Genomic DNA, 21,198 nt, shown 5'->3' on the forward strand with positions numbered 1-21,198 from the left:
AGATATTTGTAAAATATTTGCAAAAAACTGATGAAGTGTTAGTAATATGTTTGTAAAATATTGGTAAAATGTTTGTAAAACTGGGCAAATGTTAATACAGGGGATGGTAAAATATAGAAAAAATGTTGGTAAAACAGTGTTACAGTTTTGTTAAACACTGATAAAATATCGGTAAGAGTATAGCACAATGTAGATAAAAAATTGGTAATGTGATGGTAAGACGTTGGTTAAATGGTTGAATGGTTAAAATTTTTGAATAATGGTAAAATATAGATAAGACTTGTTTTTTTTTTTGTAGAACTTTGTAAAACGTTGCTAAAATGACAGCAAATTGGTTACATTTTGATTAGACATTAATAAAATGTTCGTAACATCATTTTAAAATGTAAAATGTTATCACATTTATGAGAAGTTGTTAAAATGTTGATTAGACATTGGTAAAGTGTTGATCAGACAATGGTAAAATATTGATTAGACATTGATAAAATATAGAAAAGACATTAGTAAAATGTTTATTACACATTATTGAAAATTTGATACGTTTGTAAAGTGTTGGTAAGATGATGGTAAAATGATGGAATAATGTTGCTAAAATTATAAGATGTTGATTAAACATTAGTAAAATGGAAGAATTAGTGTAAAATGTTAAGGCTTTAAAATGTTTATAAAAAGTTGGTAAAATAATTAGATTGGTGAAATGTTGGAAAGATTATTTTAAAACATTGTTGAGGCGTTAAAATTGTGTTAAGGTTTTGGTGAATTGTTGTTTTTTTATATATTACTACCATTTGGTGTAATATTGAAAAGACATTCAGTAAAACTGGTAATTTTCATCAGGCTTAGATAAAATGTTTAGAAATCAATACTCAATGTTTGGAAAACAGCAAGATGTTGATAAAATGTTTATTAGACATCAGTACACTTTTGGAAAGACATGGTTAAAATGTTAAGAAGACATTGGCAAAGCACTGACTCTCATCTCTTTATCCACTAGGCCAAAAGGGAAACTCATTGTACTGGTCATTCATTATTTATGATATCGACTACTAAGAAGAATGTTGTTTTTGTTGTGTATGTGTGTTTGTGTGTGAGAGAGAATAAGGGACCTGTCCGAACCATGTTAATGAGGAAAGAAATCTTTCCCTACCACCATTTTATTTTTGGCAAGGGGACAGAGAGAACGACAGAAAGGATGAAAGATTGAACAAAACTCAGAGGAGAAGGTAAGAATATATGACCTCATTTACACATTTAGATGTTTCATGCGTCTTGGGTGTCAGGATCATCCAAGGTTTTGTTGCAATTGCATGCTTTTTGAGTTAAGATCTAAAAAATAAACAGAGATACGGTGACCAGAATTTCTACAAACACCTGCACATGCCACATATCTTCTGAAACCAAGGGGCATCAATAAGTAATGTGTCCTTCTTTCATGAAGTAGCAGCTACTTCTTCTTCTTCTAAGAAAGCTTTAGATTTAATATTGGAACATTGCTGTGAGTATCTGATTGAGTTTACCAAGGAGGGCATTAGTGATGTCACAAAGGTACTGGATGGAGTTCATTTCCACTAGAGAACACAGTTCCACTACTGCAGTCCAGTGCCAGACCAGTGGGGGACATTGTAATTCTCTAACCCTCATTTGGCATTAAACATTGTGAACTTAGGAAAGAGAGAGAAAGAGAGAGAGAGAGAGAGAGAGAGAGAAAGAGGGTGAGTGCAAGAGAGAATCAGAATGAAGGAAAGGCGAGAGAGACAGAGAGGTTTAGGATAAATGAAACGCTAGTGAGGGAACAGAGAGTGAGTATGAATTAGAATGAAAGGATGTCAAGAGAGAGGGAAAAGAAGATATAATTAGGCAAGAAGGAAAGGCAAGAGCAAGTGGGAGACAGAGAGAAAGAAAGAGAGACAAGGAGAAGACAGAAAGCGAGAGAATAAGGCAAGGAATTTTAAGAGGCAATAAAAATTTCCATCAGAAAGAAATATATGTGGAACTAAGTGGTCCGTAATGGAAATTGGGAGGGTCCTGATGATCAGTGTGACTCGGGGCGAGGCATAAAAAAAAAACAGCGTTAACCTGGAACCAGTGCAGAGAGAAAGAGAAAGGGAGAGAAAGAGTGAGAGAATGTTGGAGGACTGAATTTTCCAGCTGGACTCGCATGGTAAATGAACTCTTGTGTGTGTGTGTGTGTGTGTGTGTGTGTGTGTGTGTGTGTGTGTGTGTGTATCTGTGTGTGGGAGTATGTGGGGTTTTGAGTCTTATTAAGCCTGCCTCGCTGACGGGGGAGTGAAGGTATGGTACATGAGGAGGCGGAGGACAGAAAGATGTTGGTGGATTTTAAATGTAGATTTCAGTATTTTGAAAATGTTTTTTCATATTAATAATCCAAATAGATTCAATTAATTGTTAACTATAAATAGATGCATTTGATTTATTGGAATTTGCCATTCCACATTAAATTGTGCCCCCAAAACCAAGAAGCCTTCAGCTTCCTCACTGCACATATGAAGTCTACTTTTACAGGATTTCTTATGACTGGATTTGTGTGGACTTGACTCTGACTCATATAGCAGAGACTCACGACTTGACTCATTCCCCTTTTACACCTGCACGGTAATCCAGAAATGTTCAGGACTTTACCTGGAGGAGCTGTATGTGTGAACGCGACCACCAACAATATTCATCCCAGGCTTTACCCAGGCATTGTCCTCCTTGCAACATAGTAAATGCTCCATTAAAGATTCAGTTCAGTCTCACCTCCTAGTGACTCATTAGTCAGTGATTCATGCCTCAGACTCACATCTGAGTGATTGATGACTTTACTCAGAATCACATCACAGTTGTCTCTCAACTCAGTCATTCTTTACAGTGACTTGTGACTTGAATCACACTCACATCCCAGTGACTGGGGTGACTTGTGACTCAGCTTAGACTTACATCCCAGTGACTCATCCCTCAACTCAGACTCAACTCTGACACACGTCCCAGTGACTCATGACGCGAATCAGACTGGCATCCCAGTTAATCACGATTCAGCACTTAGACTCTCATTCTTGTTACTCATGACTCAATTCAGACTCTCATCCCAATGACTCATGAGTCAACTCAAACTCACATCCTAATGATTCATGAATCAACACAGACTCTCATCTTTGTTACTTGACTCGATTCAGACTCACATCCCAGTGACTCATGATTAAACACTGACACACATCCCTGTTACTCGTGACTCAAATCAGACTCTCATCCCAATGACTCATGAGTCAAGTCAAACTCACATCCTAATGATTTATGAATCAACACAGACACACATCCTTGTTACTCATGACTCAAATCAGACTCTCATCCCAGTGTCAACTCAAACTCAAACACATGACTTCACTCAGACTTGCACCTCAGGGCCTTGTGGCTCCACCTCAGTCTCCCATTTCAGTGACTTATGACTTGACTCCAGAGGACTTAAGTGCATGTACTTTAGTAAATGACACTCATTACTTTCTGTCTTTGTGTTAGTGAATTGTGCTGCTTTACTGAGAACCAAGGAGTCGTATATGTGGGCATTTTCACTTCGTGGCTTTGTTTTTACACTGAGCAGAAGCTAATTTTTCAGCTTTTATTGGAGCGCTTTGATTATTGGAGGCACTGGAAAGCACTTAAGGGCCATAGGAGTGGAACGCTGTTCTTTGTATGGAGTCCACGGCTGTTAGCCTGATAACGAAGCGGAGTGAATTAACTCGTACGGAGCTGAATGGAATCTCTGTAGGAGTTAATTGAGCGCTGATGTTGTTATTGTGTGTGTTGAACAGCTTAAGATTAATTTGTTTCGGAGCTTAGTGTTTTGGGGTGGGGGGGGTCTTATGTAAGACCGCCCCTCCTTCTGCCCTGTTCCAGCTGGGGGATTGATGTTCTACTATTAGAACTGATGCATAGGTCAGTGTGTGTGTGTGTGTGCGTGCGTGTGTGTGTGAAGGTAGATTTATTAGATTCTGGAACTGTGTGTGTTCTGGGAGCAAGGCCATGTCATTACAAGTGTGTGTGTGTGTGTGTGTGTGTGTGTGTGTGTCTGATAAATGAGGAGCATGAAACAGAGCAAGTAGGTCAAAAATAAACTGAACACAAGACACAAACAGAGGGAGAGAGACTAAATATTGGATGGCAATCCATGAATAATATGAAATTTTATAGTAAAATTGTATTGTCTGATACACTATGTCTGATACACTAGGTAGTCATTCTATAAAAGCCACTCCAATTTGTCCTGAACGCAGTCTCACTGTTCCACAAATCAGTGCTTCATAACCCTCTAGCCCAGGCCTGGCATTAAAGTAATACTATGTAAGTATTTCTACCTTAAAATTACATTTCATTACATCAAAAATAACTAAAAATCATGGAGGAGGGTAGGAAATCAACCCATATATGGGCGGCACGGTGGTGCAGCAGGTAGTGTTGCAGTCACACAGCTCCAGGGTCCTGGAGGTTGTGGGTTCGATTCCCGCTCCGAGTGACTGTCTGTGAGGAGTTGGTGTGTTCTCCCTGTGTCCGTGTGGGTTTCCTCCGGGTGCTCCGGTTTCCTCCCACAGTCCAAAAACACAAGTTGGTAGGTGGATTGGTGACTCGTGAGTGTGTGACACTGCCCTGTGAAGGACTGGCGCCCCCTCCAGGGTGTATTCCCACCTTGCGCCCAATGATTCCAGATAGGCTCTGGACCCACCGCGACCCTGAACTGGATAAGCGGTTACAGATAATGAATGAATGAAAAAAAAAAAAAAAAAAAAATATATATATATATATATATATATATATATATATATATATATATAAACACTCACTTTGTAAGGACTCCCTTTTGGGGACCCCACAGTCGAGCTGGTCCCCACAGTGCAAATCATTACATTTTAAGATGACGACAAGTTTGGAAAAGTTAATAGTAGGTCCCCACAAAATGAATGGAAATCTATGTAATGTCACCACAAATCACAGATATAATTTTGTGTGTATGTTTGTTTTTATACATTTGTGAGGACCAGAAGGTGAGTTACTCTCCATGGAGGTCCTCACAAGTATAGCAGAATCAACGTGTGTGTGTGTGCCGCTCTCTGTTTCTTTGAATGAGAGCTGAGTTAAAACTCCCGCTTTAATCTTTCTTGTCGCGACAGGGAGAGGTGAAATATCAAAGCCATGATAATGGAGCCTCTCTGATCTGTGTGTGTGTGTGTGTGTGTGTGAGTGTGTGAACACTAGAATTCAAAAGTTGTTAATAATTTTTGCTATTTCCTATCCAATAATAACTCACTCCATGTGGAGGTAAATCCCTGCAAAATGCTCATGATCCAGTGTGTGCTGTTTAAAACCTCTACTTCGTGGCTGATACAGGAGCATATCTGGTTGTTGTTGAGGGCATATGACGGGGCACTATGGACCACCCAGACCAGACTTCCCAAAAGCATCTCCAAGACCCATTGTACCGCTCTCCCACTTGCACTTATGGATGGTCACTTATGACCATCCAGGGCCCATGTTATTTCCAGGAGTGAACAGGATCCTAGTGTTCTACTGATTATTTGAAATCAGAGATATTGATATTCCCCCAGTGTCTGTGTGGGTTTCCCCCAGGTGCTCCAGTTTATAACCACAGGCAATGAATGAATAAAAGAATAAAGTACTTGTATTTTTTTTTTGTGTGTGCTTTTGTATGTCTGTGTGCACGCGAGTGTGTGTGTGTGTGTATGTCTGTGTGTACGCGAGTGTGTGTGTGTGTGTGTGTGTGTGTGTGTGCACGCGAGTGTGTGCACGCGAGTGTGTGTGTGTGTGTGTGTGTGTGCATGTTAAAAATTTCATGGTTTTACAGGGAAGTGATTTATAATTCTGTCAGGTCCTGAACTTTCTGCCAGAAGGAACATCTGTTTGGAACCCTTTAGATCAGTGTGTGTGTGTGTGTGTGTGTGTGTGTGTGTGTGTGTGTGTGTGTGTGTGTGTGTGTGTGTGTAATAGGTGTCCAAATTTAGCCACTAAAACAGAGGCTTATGCTGCTGCTCTCCAGTGTAAACCAGACACACAGAATAGATGCATTTGGACCTGACACCCTCTCTCTCTCTCTCTCTCTCTCTCTCTCTCTCTCTCTCTCTCTCTGTTTCTTAGTTTCAAAATAAATAGTGTATACGTAGTTTGTGTGTGTGTGTATGCGTGTGTATTATACACGTGTATAACTTCATTTGTTTCTTGTGTCTATAGTTATTCAACTTCAGGCTGCGTGTGGGTATGTTAGTGTGTGTGTGTGTGTGTGTGTGTGTTATTGATTGCTCTGAGCACAGTATAAATCATATCTTGATCAAGCTCTTTATGGCCTAGATAAAAAAAAAAATCCCATTGGTCAGGAAAACGCTGTGGTGTTTCAGAGTTTATAGCGACACACTGCAGTTTACAGCAGATTCTCTTTTCTTCCTGACATCTTTTTAATAACAATATCACTCTGGCTGCGGGAGCATAATGTCCTGGGGTCTGTGTTTGCTGGTGTGCGTATTTACATCATTAGGAGGACCTATGTCCCCAGATCCTCCAGAAAACTTGAGAATGTATAACTGTGTGAGGTCCTCTGAGATAAAGAAGGCAGTTAGTTGTATTTTGACTTAAAAGAGTTTTTATTTTTAAAAGGCAATGACATTTAACATTAGCTCTTGATGTTATATTTAGAGTTAGTTTAGCTGTAACTTTAGCAGGATTTAGCCACACATACACAAATATCAGAGCACATACATACACGTATATACTTATTTGTGAGGTCCGAAGGTCCCCTATAGACCAAAAACAAGAACATTTTATATTGTCCTTTTACTTACGGTGACAAAAAATACTTTGTTGGGAAAAGTCAAAATTAATCAACACCAAAACCATAAACACAAATACTACATATTGGCTCTGGACTTATGTCCCAAAATTGACAGAAAGCATGACAATGGGTGACTCTGTCAAGTCTTTTGACTTATATATTGATATATCCAAATATGTATATATAATGCTGTATGCATATATCCTGAGAATGTCTGACACTGTGGGGTCCTAAAATCATCCCCCTTGAGGGACCCTAAAATTAATGTGATATTGTTCATTAAGTTCAGGACAAATAAAATAAAACAATAAATAATTATGACACCAAATTTTAATATAGAACTTAAAAGTAAAAGTTCAAAGCTGCAGATATTTACACACTATTGAAAAATTAAAATAAGGCATCCCTTCCAACTCCCAAGCAGATGTTATACGAGAATCAGCCTAGTATACCCTCAGCTTGATGTAGGTGCAGACAGGTTACTTCCAATGTGTCAATGGAACGTCCCCAGAAAGACAGAAATACCAACTTGTGTGTGTATTTGTTGAAGAAGCAAGCTATTTCTTTCCCCTGAGGTCACTTGATCTGTGTTTGAGCCTGTTGTTATATGTGTGTGTGTGTGTGTGTGTACACGTGCATGTTTCTATAGCCTGTAGGTGTAAAGCGAGAGTGTGAAGCCGCTATCCGCTAAACCCATATCATTATCCGCCCCACTCACGGTCGCCTAGCGACCTATCCGTCAATCAAAGCTCGATGCTGTCGCCGTGCCAGCCTTCAGACGGCAAGTAGAGATCTCAAGCCCAAGAGCTTTCACTCCCATCACTCAGCGCCAGAGCCGTCGGAGCGTAAATAACGGCTTTTAGTCAATGTTTGATGTAAAATCTGTCATCCGGCAGCCATATACCCTCCATAACTTCATCATACGTAAGTGCTTTACTGGGCTGTGAGGAAGTGCTTCGGTTCCCATGTTGCACGACAAGGCCCTGACAAGAGTGTTGATCTCGTGTTAGCAGCAGTAGTTCTAAAAAGTTACACTAATCCTGTCCAAAAGCATGTCATGACACTCTTTTAGCTCAACCTCAAAAAACACCATCTCTGCAGTCAAGCAGGGTGGTGAGGAAAAAGTAAAATAACGCACCAAGTAGGAGTTGTTGGAATTTGAAACTTGTGATTACAATATTAGAGCAAAATAATACATTTCTGGGAAAACTGCACAGTTGAAAGGAGGCTCTCGTCCCCAGCTGGGCTATGTATAGACCGTTGAGGCATCCTGCAGCACATTTGCTAATAGGTGTTGCAGCTGGGCTTGTAGATCCTGCACACTCTTAGGTTGCAGAATCCGGCATCCCAGCTTGTCGCATAAATGCTCAGTTGGTGGTAAATCTGGCAGCTGGGTAGACCAAGGAATAGTTGCAACTGGCACAGACATTCCTGGGAAATCTTTGCAGTGTGTGGGTGAGCAATATCTTATTGAAAAATGCCAGCTAGATGCCCTGCTATAAGAGGAACACAATGATTGTACATTGCTTTGGGGTTATATTTCAGCCAGGCAATCTTATCAGAATAAAAAGACAACATCAGAATAGAGACCTTCAATATGTGCACCCCCATGTGATTTTAGGGTTGAAACTACTGTGGATTCTCCTGAAATGCAGAGCCTAGTTTAGTTCTAACATGCCCTCAACCTCTGGACATTGTATTGGGTTTGCTTTTTAAGAATTGTCCTCGAAGGCAATGTCCTTCATTGGCTGATCTACTTGTTGACCAGAAGATTTTGGTTGCACTGCCTTTTTTTTTTTTACTTTTGAGAAGGAGTATTTCAAAGCATTATGCCCCTGTGGACTCCACACTCACACATGAAAGGTCTGAAACCAGAACACTCAGTCCAGCCAGCAGCGCTGACCGGTAACAGCCATGTATTGTTTACTAGTCAAAAGAGAAGCTTCTCCGGCACCAGCCACAGCTCTCAGTGTGCCTCTGAGCTCTGTCAGGGCCTGGTTACAGCCAGCCGGCTTCACCTGTGTCAGTTCTGCAAACTCACAGATGTCAGCTCCTATTGCAACGTTGATAAGAGTCAAAAGTGCCAAATCAATTCCTGGGATGATTTGATTCCTGAGTCGATTCTCAGATTGAGCTCTATGTAGTTGTTATAATATATATATAGTGCTTTTAGATGTGGAACTCCTGACCCAATATGGAGGTCGGTTTATAGCCATATTTTGAGGGTCCCGCTAGCAGCTATGACCGTTTAGCAAGGTGATGCACAATAAAAAATCTCAGTGTGACTGGGGCTGTAGGGCCATAAAGGGTGTGCCTTAGTGTTCTATTCATGTTTCGTTGTGTTTGATTCTCTGTTGTTTTTGTTTAATTTATATTGCTCACATATGTATCTCGCCTCCTACTCAGCACACGTTACTTGAGATGGCAAACGATAGCTTTGCCCTTAATTACTTAAAAAGGTATAAATAACTTGACATTAAGTATTTAGCATCTTAATCGTTATTGCCTCTGAAGCAGTGTCTTTTTGTATTTAAGTTTTAAAGTCAGTCCCAGCCAGAAGAACCCTACAGGTCAAATAAAAGTTAAAATCTAAATGAAAATTTGGGCATTACATATATATACGTTCATACATGTGGCCTTGACGTCATATGTGGCCTCGAGAAGCTCCAGTCACAAAGAGTAATTTGTAGTATCTGTTGTAGGTGCAGAGTGACAGAGTGCTGCATGTGCAGGTGGGTTTTATGGAGAACAGTGTTATTACAGAGGGGCGAAATGGCTCCCTGCATTGACTGGTGTGTGTGTGTGTGTGTATTAAACTAGGCCACTTATTCCCATTCCCCTCTCAACATTCACAACCTACTAAACCAGTCAAGCATGGAGACCCACTAAAACTGCTGCTCGCTTCTCTTCGCCTCTCTCTTTTCTTCTCTTAGCTGTGTCTTCATGGAGACGCCTGACGTTGTCTGCTGACCCCAGTTCAATTTCCATTCTCAAGGGTTAAAGCCGTGGTTTGCCCAAATATATATACAGATTTTGCCTTGCTGTACATTTCATGTGGGTCATTGTTTGGCACTGATTTTGTTCTGTTTGGGTAATTTATTATTACTTTTTTTATCAGTTATATCAGTTTTCACTGCCAATTTTCAAGTTCATATCGATTGAAAACTCGTGCAGCCATGCTGTGTCTGATCCACTTGTACCAGCACAACACACACTAACACATCAGGACCATGGCAGTGTCACTCCAGCGCTGAGAATTATCCAGCACCAAAATCATACTTGCTCTATGGGTGTAAGAAAGTATGCAGAACAACAGGTGGACTACAGTCTGTAATTGTAGAACTACAGAATGTTCCTTTCTGGCCAGTACTGCTGATAATATGGACAATGAGTGGAGATACAAGGTAGGTGTTCTTAAAAATAAAAGATAAATTGTCTAGTGAGTTACACTATTTGCAAAGCTTTTACACTCTCCTCTTCTTCTCTAACTCATCCCGAGAGCAAAGTTTAGCATCTCTGCCCTTATTGACCAGACTGTGTTAATGTCAGCACGGGCGCTAGGATAGCAGCCCCTTGCTAATTGTATCGATCGAGATCATAAAAGCCCAGTGAGCGAGCGAACGTCTCCCCTGCGGGCGAAATTATAGTGCAGCCGGGCACAGAGCGAACACATCCTTTTGGCTTTTACGTCATCTCACGCTGTGCCAAGGCGAGGGCGGTGATTGACCGTTCCCTCGAGGGGGAGGACTGGCCAGAAGCTGGCAATAAGACAGTCTTGAGTAAATTAACCAGCCTTACTGGGCGCATATGGATTCCAACGCATGAAAACGTCCTTACGGGGCTTATGTGGGTTGCTAGGAGACTTTATCCCAAACTTAATCACAGTGCTCTAAAACATGACAATGGTGGTGGTTCAAATCTCGGCGGGCGGTGAGTGTTGTGCCTCTTTGTGTGGGAAATGACCTCACACCAGTACAAGAGCCAATCAGCAGGGTGTTAAACAGAGTCAGCGTGATGTCATTCATACTGGCACCACACCTGCTGCTAGCTCGGACTTGCTAATTGCTATTATTCAGATAGCTAGGGCTGCTTTTCTATACCATTTACTGATATTCCCCCCATCACAGGCATGGAAACTGAACACTGGATGTTGGAGAACAAATTAGGAGGATTTGGGACCTCTAACACCCATGCACAACTTTCCCAGACCATGTAAACAGTACTTAAAGTAACACTAGGTAATGTTTTGACCTTAAACTTACAGCTTCAAAGTCATTGTGATGCTTCATTGAGCTGTAATAGGGATAATACCACCTCTGCCGTTGCTACTCCGGGCTCAGCACTGCAGAACTGAACTATGTAACTTTTGGATGTGGGTAGGAAACCACACCCACCCCCTTGATTTTCAGGAATAACCTTATTCATCTCTTATCTGTTCTTCTAAAGAGGTCTCTGAGGTTCTTCCACTGTGAGAACTAAGACATGAAATCACTTTGTATACGTTTGGAAAAGTCCCTGAATGGAAATTACAGTGGACATATTCTACCTCTTTTCTACATGTGAACACACTTCTGGGGTCTTAATGAAACATCTGTGACTTGCTTTGGTCAAAATCTCACAAGGATCAAACACCACAGCAGTGTTCTTCCCTCTCTTAACAGCTCAATTCAGAAATCACGGCTTTCATGCCTGTTCCTTTAAGTGACAATGAACTGTCTACTTGTAGAGTCTCAAAAAATTTGTCTGGACTTCTTTTTATCAGTGTCATGTGTTGCAGTAGCAGTGTATTATCGAGGAGGGATATTGACCACAACAACAAAACCTGATGTTTGTTACTCACACAGACTCATTGTTTAGACTCAGTCTTAATGCACCTTCATCCCTAGTCCTAACTAATGGACCACATGTTCAATACAATCACGGTGCTACTGCCATCTACAGGCCACTTCATCACACTGCTGTGCATGAGCCAGATGTTCTGGTTGCAATCACACAAATAGGACAAACATTAGTTCATAAACTCTGGTGGAATCATATATTCTTCAAGACATGTTTGTGCTCTCGTAGCTTTGTTTTGTAGCAGAGTTATTTCATTTGAATTGTAATGTTTAATGTACAATATTTTGCTTGGACTCCTGTGTGAACACTTGGAGAATTTGCAGTTAAAAAGAAAACGGCTATGAAATGTTTTATTATTATTATTATGTTTTTATTGTTGTTGTAGATCAATATAAAGTAGTTATTCTGTTATAGCAGTGGTTGTACTAGAATACAAATGTTATATTTGTTTTTGTCATTTTCCTCATGCCTTTACAGTTTACTGTAATAAATAAATAAATAAATGATCGTAAGAATATCACGATAATATTCATTTTCATATTCCACCTCATACTATTACATGTTTTTTCTGGAAAAGTATGTTTTTTATTACAACAGACAAATTATTTTCTCATTTTAATCTTGTGATATTAACTTTATTCTCAAAAGTATAAGAGTTAAGACGTCTTTACAAAATCCTCGTCTGTCTGTGGTGGGACGTTAAAAGTGTGATAAAGGGTCTTTGTGTGTGTTTTCCCACAGATCAGTATCTTCATGACACATCTGTCCAACTATGGAAACGACCGCCTGGGTTTGTACACGTTTGTAAACCTGGCCAACTTCCTGAAGTGCTGGACGAACCTGAGACTCCACACACTGCCCCCACTACAGCTCGCCCACTATTACTTCACACTCTTCCCTGAGCAGAGGAACCCTCTCTGGCAGGTCAGTGTGTGTGTTTGTGTGTATGTGTGTGTGTGTGTGTGTTCGAGAGAGAGAGAGACAAATGTCCAATGAATTGTCCTTGTTATGTGAACACTATTCCATTAGAAGGAGAAAAAGTCTAGTTTAGTAGAGAATCTCAGACAAATGAAGGCCTAAGTGTCAGTGTAACAGCTGGTTTACAATGTGACGAATCGTCTTTGGAGAAAATTATGCCTTGCTCTTTTAAGTATGACATTTTTTTTTGTTAGTGAAATATCACAACAAAGGGTTTTATATGGCACCAAAAACGATTCTTCTCTTGTTCCAACTTGACATCTTAACAATTTTTGTGCCATATAGAACCCTTTTCTAAAAGGTGCTATACAGGACTATGCAAAGAATAGAATAGAATAGAAAGCCTTTATTGTCATTATACACAGCATACACAGTATACATTGTACAACGAAATTGGAAGCTGCTCCTTAAAATAAGAACTCTTTACTCATGCAAAAGGTTCTTCAAGTGTTCAGTGTTCTATATTAAAGCAATAAGCCACGAGAGGCACTCGATATAAAATACAATAATATAAACAAATGTTCAATTCATAAATAAACATTCACAATAAAGTATTGTTCCGACACACAGTGTAGTCCATTAACAGCGAGCACTGTTGTTAAGCAACATGAGGGTGATACATAGCCACTCCATTGAATGAAATATGTTCTCGTATGTTCACTTTTTTTTTCAGATGAGTAGAAATACTTACATATCTGTCCTCTTTCTGAAGGGACTCTTAAGCCCAATGTATACTTCTGGTTCTGGAAACGTATGCCGTAGCAAATTCTCTAGTGTTAAATCAACATTATTATTGTTAACTTAACACTGAGAGTGTTACATTATTACTCTAACAGTGTTAATTTACATTAATAGTGTTGCTTTAACACGGGTGAATTTGCTGTGTAAGGAGAAGCTTCAGGATGTTTAGGGCTAGCTTTGGGCTGTGTTTTTAGCCTTTATCTCAAGAAAATGGCTGAGTAGCATTAGCTTAACCAAGCACTGTATTGTCTCCTGATTTCACGCTGTTCTCTGATAACTGAATAAAAGAGTGACTTCCGTGTTCAATTCCTAAATCACATATGTGAGTAATATTTGTAATAAACAGTCTTACATGAAAACTTAGACACTAAACGAAACACCTACTTAATAATTAGGACTGCTGTTTATATTAATCTGGAATTTAATGAATATTATATTAATCAGTTTTTTAATCTATAAAGGTTTAAGACATTGGCGCATATCGTGTATTTTACAATGACTTTGAACACGGCTGAGCCAATCAGATTTTAGGACCTTAATTATTCGTTTAATAAAGAACCCTTGTAGAAACATCGATTTTGTGCACATCTCATATTACAAACATGGTTCTTTATGGAACCAGAAGTGGTTCTAAAGCACCTTTTATTTTTAAGAGTGCACATTAAGAGAAACAAGGGACACCTGCGAGTTTAGTCACAGCTCTAATGATGTGTATTGTTTTATATTGATTGCTGATGTTTGTGCATTGGTACAGAACCCATGTGATGATAAGAGACACAAGGATATCTGGTCTAAAGAGAAGACCTGCGACAGATTGCCCAAGTTTATGGTGATCGGACCCCAGAAGACTGGTAATTACACCACTATGATGTAGTATTGTTATTGTGTGTGCATTAGGGGCTGATATGTATAATATGTTGATATATTGATTTCGGTTTTTAGCTTGAACATATCAAACATATAACATATTTATAAACAACACATAATAAAGCACTTAAAAACCTAAAGAGATATACTGTCCCTATATTTTCTCAGTAATTCTCAGCCTCCACACTTTTCTATCCACAAGTGTCTATCAGCTAACAGTTAGTGGTCTCCTCCAAGCGTGGGGAGGTGGAAGACAATCCCTGCTCATTATGACTCAGCACAATACTAACCGATACTAGATGCTATAATAGAAATAGGTGTTTAATGGTCTCCTCCCAGTGTGTTGAGCTCTACTGACATGCCAAAAGGTTCTGGATTTTTTAGCTTTAGCCGGTGAAACTTGAATTGGTGTCAGTGTTAGTTAATATCAGTTAACCTTTGTGGGCTCTTTCTTCATTTAACTGTCTTCAGATTGCGGAAATGGGTTGAACATTTTCGATTGCGAAGATTCAAGGCTGGTGTGTGTGTGTGTGTGTGTGTGTGTGTGCGCTCAGTTCCCCTTGATCCCCCATCACATCTCACCTTGTAGAGCTGGCACTGATGAAAGTGCAACCAGAGGCATTAGACTCACTGAAGAAGAACAATACAGACACTTACCCTGGAGGGGGTGGGGGGGGGGGGGGGCAGAGAGAGAGAAATGGGAGAGTGAGAGTAAGACAGAGGGAGAGAGAGAGAAAGTGAGACAGAAATGGGAGAGAAAGAGAGAATGTGTTGGCTGTGTTGTCTAGTTAAAGCATTTTGATTGGTGTCAGGACTGGGAGTCTTGTTAGACACTTTGTCTGCACAAACATAGGAAACACACAAACATTCACACTCTCTATCTCGCTTTCTCCCACTCACACACACACACACATCCATACCAACCTCCACAACACACCATAATGAAAATAAAACCTCTTCTAAACTCTTTCACAGCGAAGTCCATCTCTAGCTAAAAAAAATGCATGCATTGAATTTATATGATGCCATTAAACTTAAATGTGGCGCTGGTAAAGACCAGTGAAGAGTGCACCATTTTGTAGTTGTGTCATATCCCGATTAGGAATTCAAGATCTCAAGGTATTTGCTTTTGAATTTTGAGATTCAGATATTCATTTTCTGTTAAATGTAGGCTATTGATAAAGGCGAAGCTCCATTCCACCTGTATTCAGGCTTTTTCCAGCTGTAAAAATACCGCACTCTGCTTTTGGAACAACCCCCCACCCATATTCAGCCTCAACAACATAAAAGTCCTTGAATGAATGAAGTCCAAAACAGATAAAAGCCCAACAAAGTGTGTTCATTTTGTCAGCTTCGTACCTGAAATTAGCTCACCTCCACCAAGCTCGGGTTAACCCGTTTATACTCTGTACCCTTAGTGGTTAGCGGTTAGCAAGCAAGGCTAGTGAGGAGCCACGTCGCAGCCTGAAGTTTTGGGATTTTAAAACAGGTGTCAGCCACACATTTTCTGCAAACACAACAAACCCCACATAAGCTGTTGGGTTTGGAAACAATTATGTTTAACTGTAATTCAATGGGGCAGCCATATTGGAAAATCCCATTCATTTTTCCATTGATAAATCAAATTTAGTCTCAGAATTCTTTCTACAGGCCTGACACCACCTGTAGAATGATAATAGTCTATCATTTATATAATTTTCATATCTGTGAGATTGCTAATATAACTAACTGTAATTATACCTTTATTAACATGTATTACCTGCTAATTACGGTGTAATTAATTACAATATTTTTTAAATCCTGTTTTTTTTTTTTTGTTTGGTTTTTTTTGAAAATGTGTTGTTACTGACTGTTTCTCTGAAGTGTACATCACACACACTCCCCTTACACAACCACACAGCTGAAAAGGCCATGCTGTAAATAGAGTATTGATCACCAGCTTCCCTTCTTGCCCCTATCTGTTCTCTCCATGTTCCTCACTGTACACATTACACTATCATTACCCACATGAGAGCTCATCTGTCTTACTCTCCTCTCTTTATCTCTCTCTTTCTTTCCTCTCTTTATCTCCCTCTCTCTATCAGGCACCACAGCGCTCTACCTCTTCCTCCTCATGCATCCCTCCATCTCCAGCAGCTTCCCCAGCTCCAAAACCTTTGAGGAGGTGCAGTTCTTCAACACCAACAACTATCACAAAGGCATTGACTGGTAAAGGTTCTACATCGCTGGAAAAATTAAAGGAATTTAACAGATAATTTAAGGAGATTTCATTCCAAAACATTTCTATAGATCCACTCTACTCTGGATTTTGTGGTATTTCTTAGTTTTTGTTTTTTACCAGTGATATATATATATATATATATGTGTGTGTGTGTGTGTGTGTGTTTTGGTGGCACCACCTTAAATAATCCACTATGGATGTTGTGCTTTTAATGCAGTTAAAGTAATATACAATTAAATAATAATTTAAAAAAAGAAAAGGAATAAGAATTAAAGCAACAATGGGTAGTATTTCTACCTTAAAATTACAGCTTCAAAAGCATATTGATATTCCACTGACTTGTAACTTTATGAGAAAACCACCCTCCGATTTGACTTCAGGACAGTGATGTAAAAGTGAATTATGCTCTTCAACTGTAACGGGAGCCCAGAACCAAAAATTCCAAATCTTACTTAGTGTTGCTTTAAATACATTCTGAAAACTCGGTCACTCTATTCTAACACAGTTGTGTTTGGGTTTCTATTTTCTAAGGTACATGGACTTTTTCCCTGTGCCCTCTAACATCAGCACAGACTTTCTCTTTGAGAAGAGCGCCAACTACTTCCCCTCAGAGGACACACCCAAAAGAGCCGCTGCCCTGCTGCCCAAAGCCAAGATCCTTACTCTGCTCATCAACCCCTCTGATAGGGCCTACAGCTGGTATCAGGTACATCTCTCACCAATCACAGAAAAGACGAACACTGAGAGGAAATTATTCTCCAATCACAGTTCTTCATACTCTTCAATAACCAATGCCCATATAGTCACATATATAAGATATTGCAATATGCTTTTTTGGCAACTCAAGATTTTCAGTTATCACAGTTTTTACAGTGTAGTCACATCATTGCACTGTCTGAGTCTTCGGGGTATTCGTTGCGGTGGGTCCAGAGCCTACCTGGAATCATTGGGCGCAAGGCGGGAATACACCCTGGAGGGGCCGCCAGTCCTTCACAGGGCAACACAGACACACACACACACACATTCACACACACACACTCGGACACTTTTGAGTCGCCAATCCACCTGCAACGTGTGTTTTTGGACTGTGGGAGGAAACCGGAGCACCCGGAGGAAACCCACACGGACACGGGGAGAACACACCAACTCCTCACAGACAGTCACTCGGAGCGGGAATCGAACCCACAACCTCCAGGTCCCTGGAGCTGTGTGACTGCAACACTACCTGCTGCGCCAATTTTTTATTTGCTTATATTTATTTATTTATTTATTTATTTATTTGGATATATTTACTTAATATCCAATTCCAATTTATTAGAAACACCAACCACGTGCTTTCACTCAATAGCCCCACATATCTTGTACTGGAACAATAGCCGGTATATTGCTGCACTGTGTATCAGCGCCTCTGTCTCACCCATCGTTGGCCGGTTTCTGACACCTGAACCAAAGTTGCCAAGAGAGTGCTTCCTGATGGACACATATAGACAAGAGCAAGCCCAGAAAATGGCTACTGATGGAGTCTGCCAACACATTAATTTACTGTACACCAGCAAGGAGGGGTTTCCAATAATGTGGCCACTGAATGAGCTCAGCGGTGAAGCTGAAGGCTGCAGTGTGCAGCTCAAGGCTGCTGTATGTTAAGGAGAAGCTGGTTAAAGAGGGGATCGATACTCGGAAGAGGGAAAGTCAATGCCACATTAGATTAACATCAACACGCACTCCGTCTTTTAAACCTACTTACTGAGCTCATTCAAGGAGGTCAGGTGTGTGTGCGTGTGTGTGTGTGTGTGTGTGTGCGTAGTGCGTGTGTGCTTAATAAGACAGTTTTTTTTTGCCTTATGCTTTTGTGTTACCAGGAATATTCTCAAAGCTAAAGAGTCAGGTCATATCTTTGTTTTTCTGGTTCTACAGCTCCACCGATACATCTTTTAATGATGAAATTGGCTGATATTAAGTCTTTTCTAACTTATTGGTATCAACATATTTTTAATTTTAAGACTTTCATGTACTGCTGATACATCTCCATTGGAGTGTTCAACACACTTGGAGAAAAGCACTTCAGATCTGTTATACTAGCTAAGAGAGAGCTACTCAGGCTTGTTATCTCCTTGTAGTATGGAGGGTCATTTTTACCCACCCAGAGAGAGCGAGGTCAGTTGAGTTCTCTGAGATTCACCAGGTTTCAAACTAGCCGTCTCTCGATGATAGATACAACACGTACAACCCTGGACCGCTTGGAAGGCCATTCTTATAATTCCGATTACAGTGCGATGTTAACACTGCCCCTGATGTCTTTGTAGCACCAGAGGGCTCACGAGGACCGCGTGGCTCTACGCTTCAGTTTCTACGATGTGATCTCAGCCAATCAGCACGCCCCGTCTGAACTACGCTCACTACAGAACCGCTGCCTCATCCCTGGACTATACTCCACACACCTGGAGAGATGGCTTACATATTATCCCCCCAGCCAGGTATACACACACACACACACATGCACATAATATATATTATATTATTTGCAAATTATTTATTATTATTTATTAGGGGGGTTCTGTACACACAATGTGTACCCTCTCAACATTTTTTCCTGTTATTTTTTATTAAAAATAACTTCTTCTTAAGAAACAGTAGCTGATTCCTTGTGTGTGTGTGTGTCTGTGTGTGTGTGTGTGTGTGTGTGTGTGTGTGTGTCTAGGTGATGATAATCGATGGGCAGCAGCTGCGGAATGACCCTGCGGCTGTGATGGACGAGGTGCAGAAGTTTCTGGGTGTTTCTCCATACTTCAACTACTCCCAGGCTCTCACGTGAGTTTAATGCACACACCCACCTACCCACACACACACACACACACACACACACACACACGCACCCACACACACCTCAGAATGATGAAGCTGATGTCTTGTGAATGACTTATCGAGCATAAATCCACAGATTCCTAGTCCATCCCCATCGCCTGTTATCCAATACCCTGTCCAGCCCAGCTCTCACCTGATTGGTCGAATAATAATACTGTGCTTTTCTATAGCCAATGAGATGAGTCTAGACACGCTATAATCCAGCTACAAGCCATTAATATTGGACCTGACAAGAGGATTAGCTTCATCGGGAATTTGTAATTAAAACGACTCATTAAGCATTTCTCTCTCTCTCTCTCTCTCTCTCTCTCTCTCTCTCTGTTTAATTAAGAGCCGCTCGCCCACCCTGTCCTCTAGTGGTTTGCAAGCTTTTCTACAGCCAAGTACAAGAAAACACATTCCTCTCCCAATATAAAGCATGCCAAAAACTACTTAAATTTACACTCGTATCTCTCTCTCTCTCTCACACACACACACACACACACACAGACACACAATCACACAAAAGCTTGTATAAACAATGTAGTAAATATATATTTTGAAAACGCCAGTTGCCCTTTAAATTGTGGAAAGTTTTTTATTAAAAGCAGATCTAAAGAATCCAAATTAACTTTAAAAGAAGCCTATTTCCAATAACATACCTTCAAAGTTTCCAAGATTTCCAAGAAAAGTATGTATCTGTTTGTAAAACATGTGTTTATTTCTAATATGTGTTAATTACAAAGAGACACTTCTGCTGTGAACACTGTTGGCGTAGCAGGGGCTAGCATTTTTTGTGTTAGAGCTAGCAACTTAACTACATTCATTAATCTCAAGAAACACAGTATATAGGCAATATTTCAAAGTGTAGCGGGAGTCATTTCCTGCAAATTCTGATTATAGGCCACACTTTACAGCAGTGTCTAAGGGGCTTCTTCTTTAATAGGTTGAATCTTAAGGCAAACCAAAGTCTTTTAACCAAAGATTATTGGCATATTTTATAAAGAACATTCTGGCATCATATACATGCATCAATTGCTTATTTTAAAAATTCTGTTAATATATGAGACAAAATATTTCAAACAAGAAAAAATCCGCAGAAAAACAAAATAAATCCTTTATTTAACTAAATGCTAAAAATGAATATTTTTTAAAATGAACTTAAATGATGTTGATGTGTTTACACCCACCACTAAATCTCTGATTGTGATTTTGTGAGTTTTTTCTAAAAGAACGAATTGAATGGTGGGTTCCATATTTTGTGCTTTGAGATTAAAGGGACATCTGGAAAATAAAAGAGGATGCACTTCAAAGAGCATCTGTGTGTGTGTGTGTGTGTTGACAGGTGTGTTCACTGTAGTTTGGGTCAGATGTTCATGTGTGATCTGTGTTTTGCAGCATAGCCCGTGGACTAATTAACACCCCACCCACACGTCCAAACACATCTACCACACACACAGACACACACTCTGCTGAGAGCTTATCAAACCAGAACATGTCTCTCCTGACAGCCAGACAAGGTTACAGCTGACATCTGTCAGCCTGAGAGAGAGAGAGAGAGAGAGAGTGTGTGTGTGTGTGTTGCTGATGTGGGGCGGATTTACTTCTTGAAGACTGTCAAGACGAAATGAGACAAGATGATTGAGTTTTCATCCCTCCTATCTCCTCTCTCTCTCTCTCTCTCTCTCTCTCTCTCTCTCTCGTCCTCAGGTTTGATCCTCAGAAGGGTTTTTGGTGTCAGTTGCTGGATGGAGGCAGAACCAAGTGTTTGGGAAAAAGCAAAGGCCGCAAATACCCCCCAATGGACACAGAGGTACATTACAACTCAAAAGTAGCAGGATATAGACAGTGTTAAAGATTCCATTTTATAGTCTCTTTTAAC

The 21,198-nt window shown here is 40.2% G+C and overlaps 1 protein-coding gene across 2 annotated transcripts in view; it reads left to right on the forward strand.

Annotated features, from left to right (window-relative positions):
- The window catches only part of ndst3 (N-deacetylase/N-sulfotransferase (heparan glucosaminyl) 3), a 92,742-nt gene that overhangs the window by 66,300 nt on the left and 5,244 nt on the right, over positions 1 to 21,198 (forward strand). For both annotated transcript variants that reach the window (XM_066660576.1, XM_066660577.1), the window contains exons 7-13: positions 12,410 to 12,592; positions 14,142 to 14,238; positions 16,339 to 16,462; positions 17,007 to 17,181; positions 18,779 to 18,949; positions 19,174 to 19,283; positions 21,027 to 21,129. In XM_066660576.1, the coding sequence (XP_066516673.1) occupies positions 12,410 to 12,592; positions 14,142 to 14,238; positions 16,339 to 16,462; positions 17,007 to 17,181; positions 18,779 to 18,949; positions 19,174 to 19,283; positions 21,027 to 21,129 (963 nt within the window). The remainder of the gene's footprint in view (positions 1 to 12,409; positions 12,593 to 14,141; positions 14,239 to 16,338; positions 16,463 to 17,006; positions 17,182 to 18,778; positions 18,950 to 19,173; positions 19,284 to 21,026; positions 21,130 to 21,198) is intronic.

Source organism: Hoplias malabaricus, chromosome 2, assembly GCF_029633855.1.
Source record: "Hoplias malabaricus isolate fHopMal1 chromosome 2, fHopMal1.hap1, whole genome shotgun sequence".
NCBI classification, from domain to species: domain Eukaryota; kingdom Metazoa; phylum Chordata; class Actinopteri; order Characiformes; family Erythrinidae; genus Hoplias; species Hoplias malabaricus.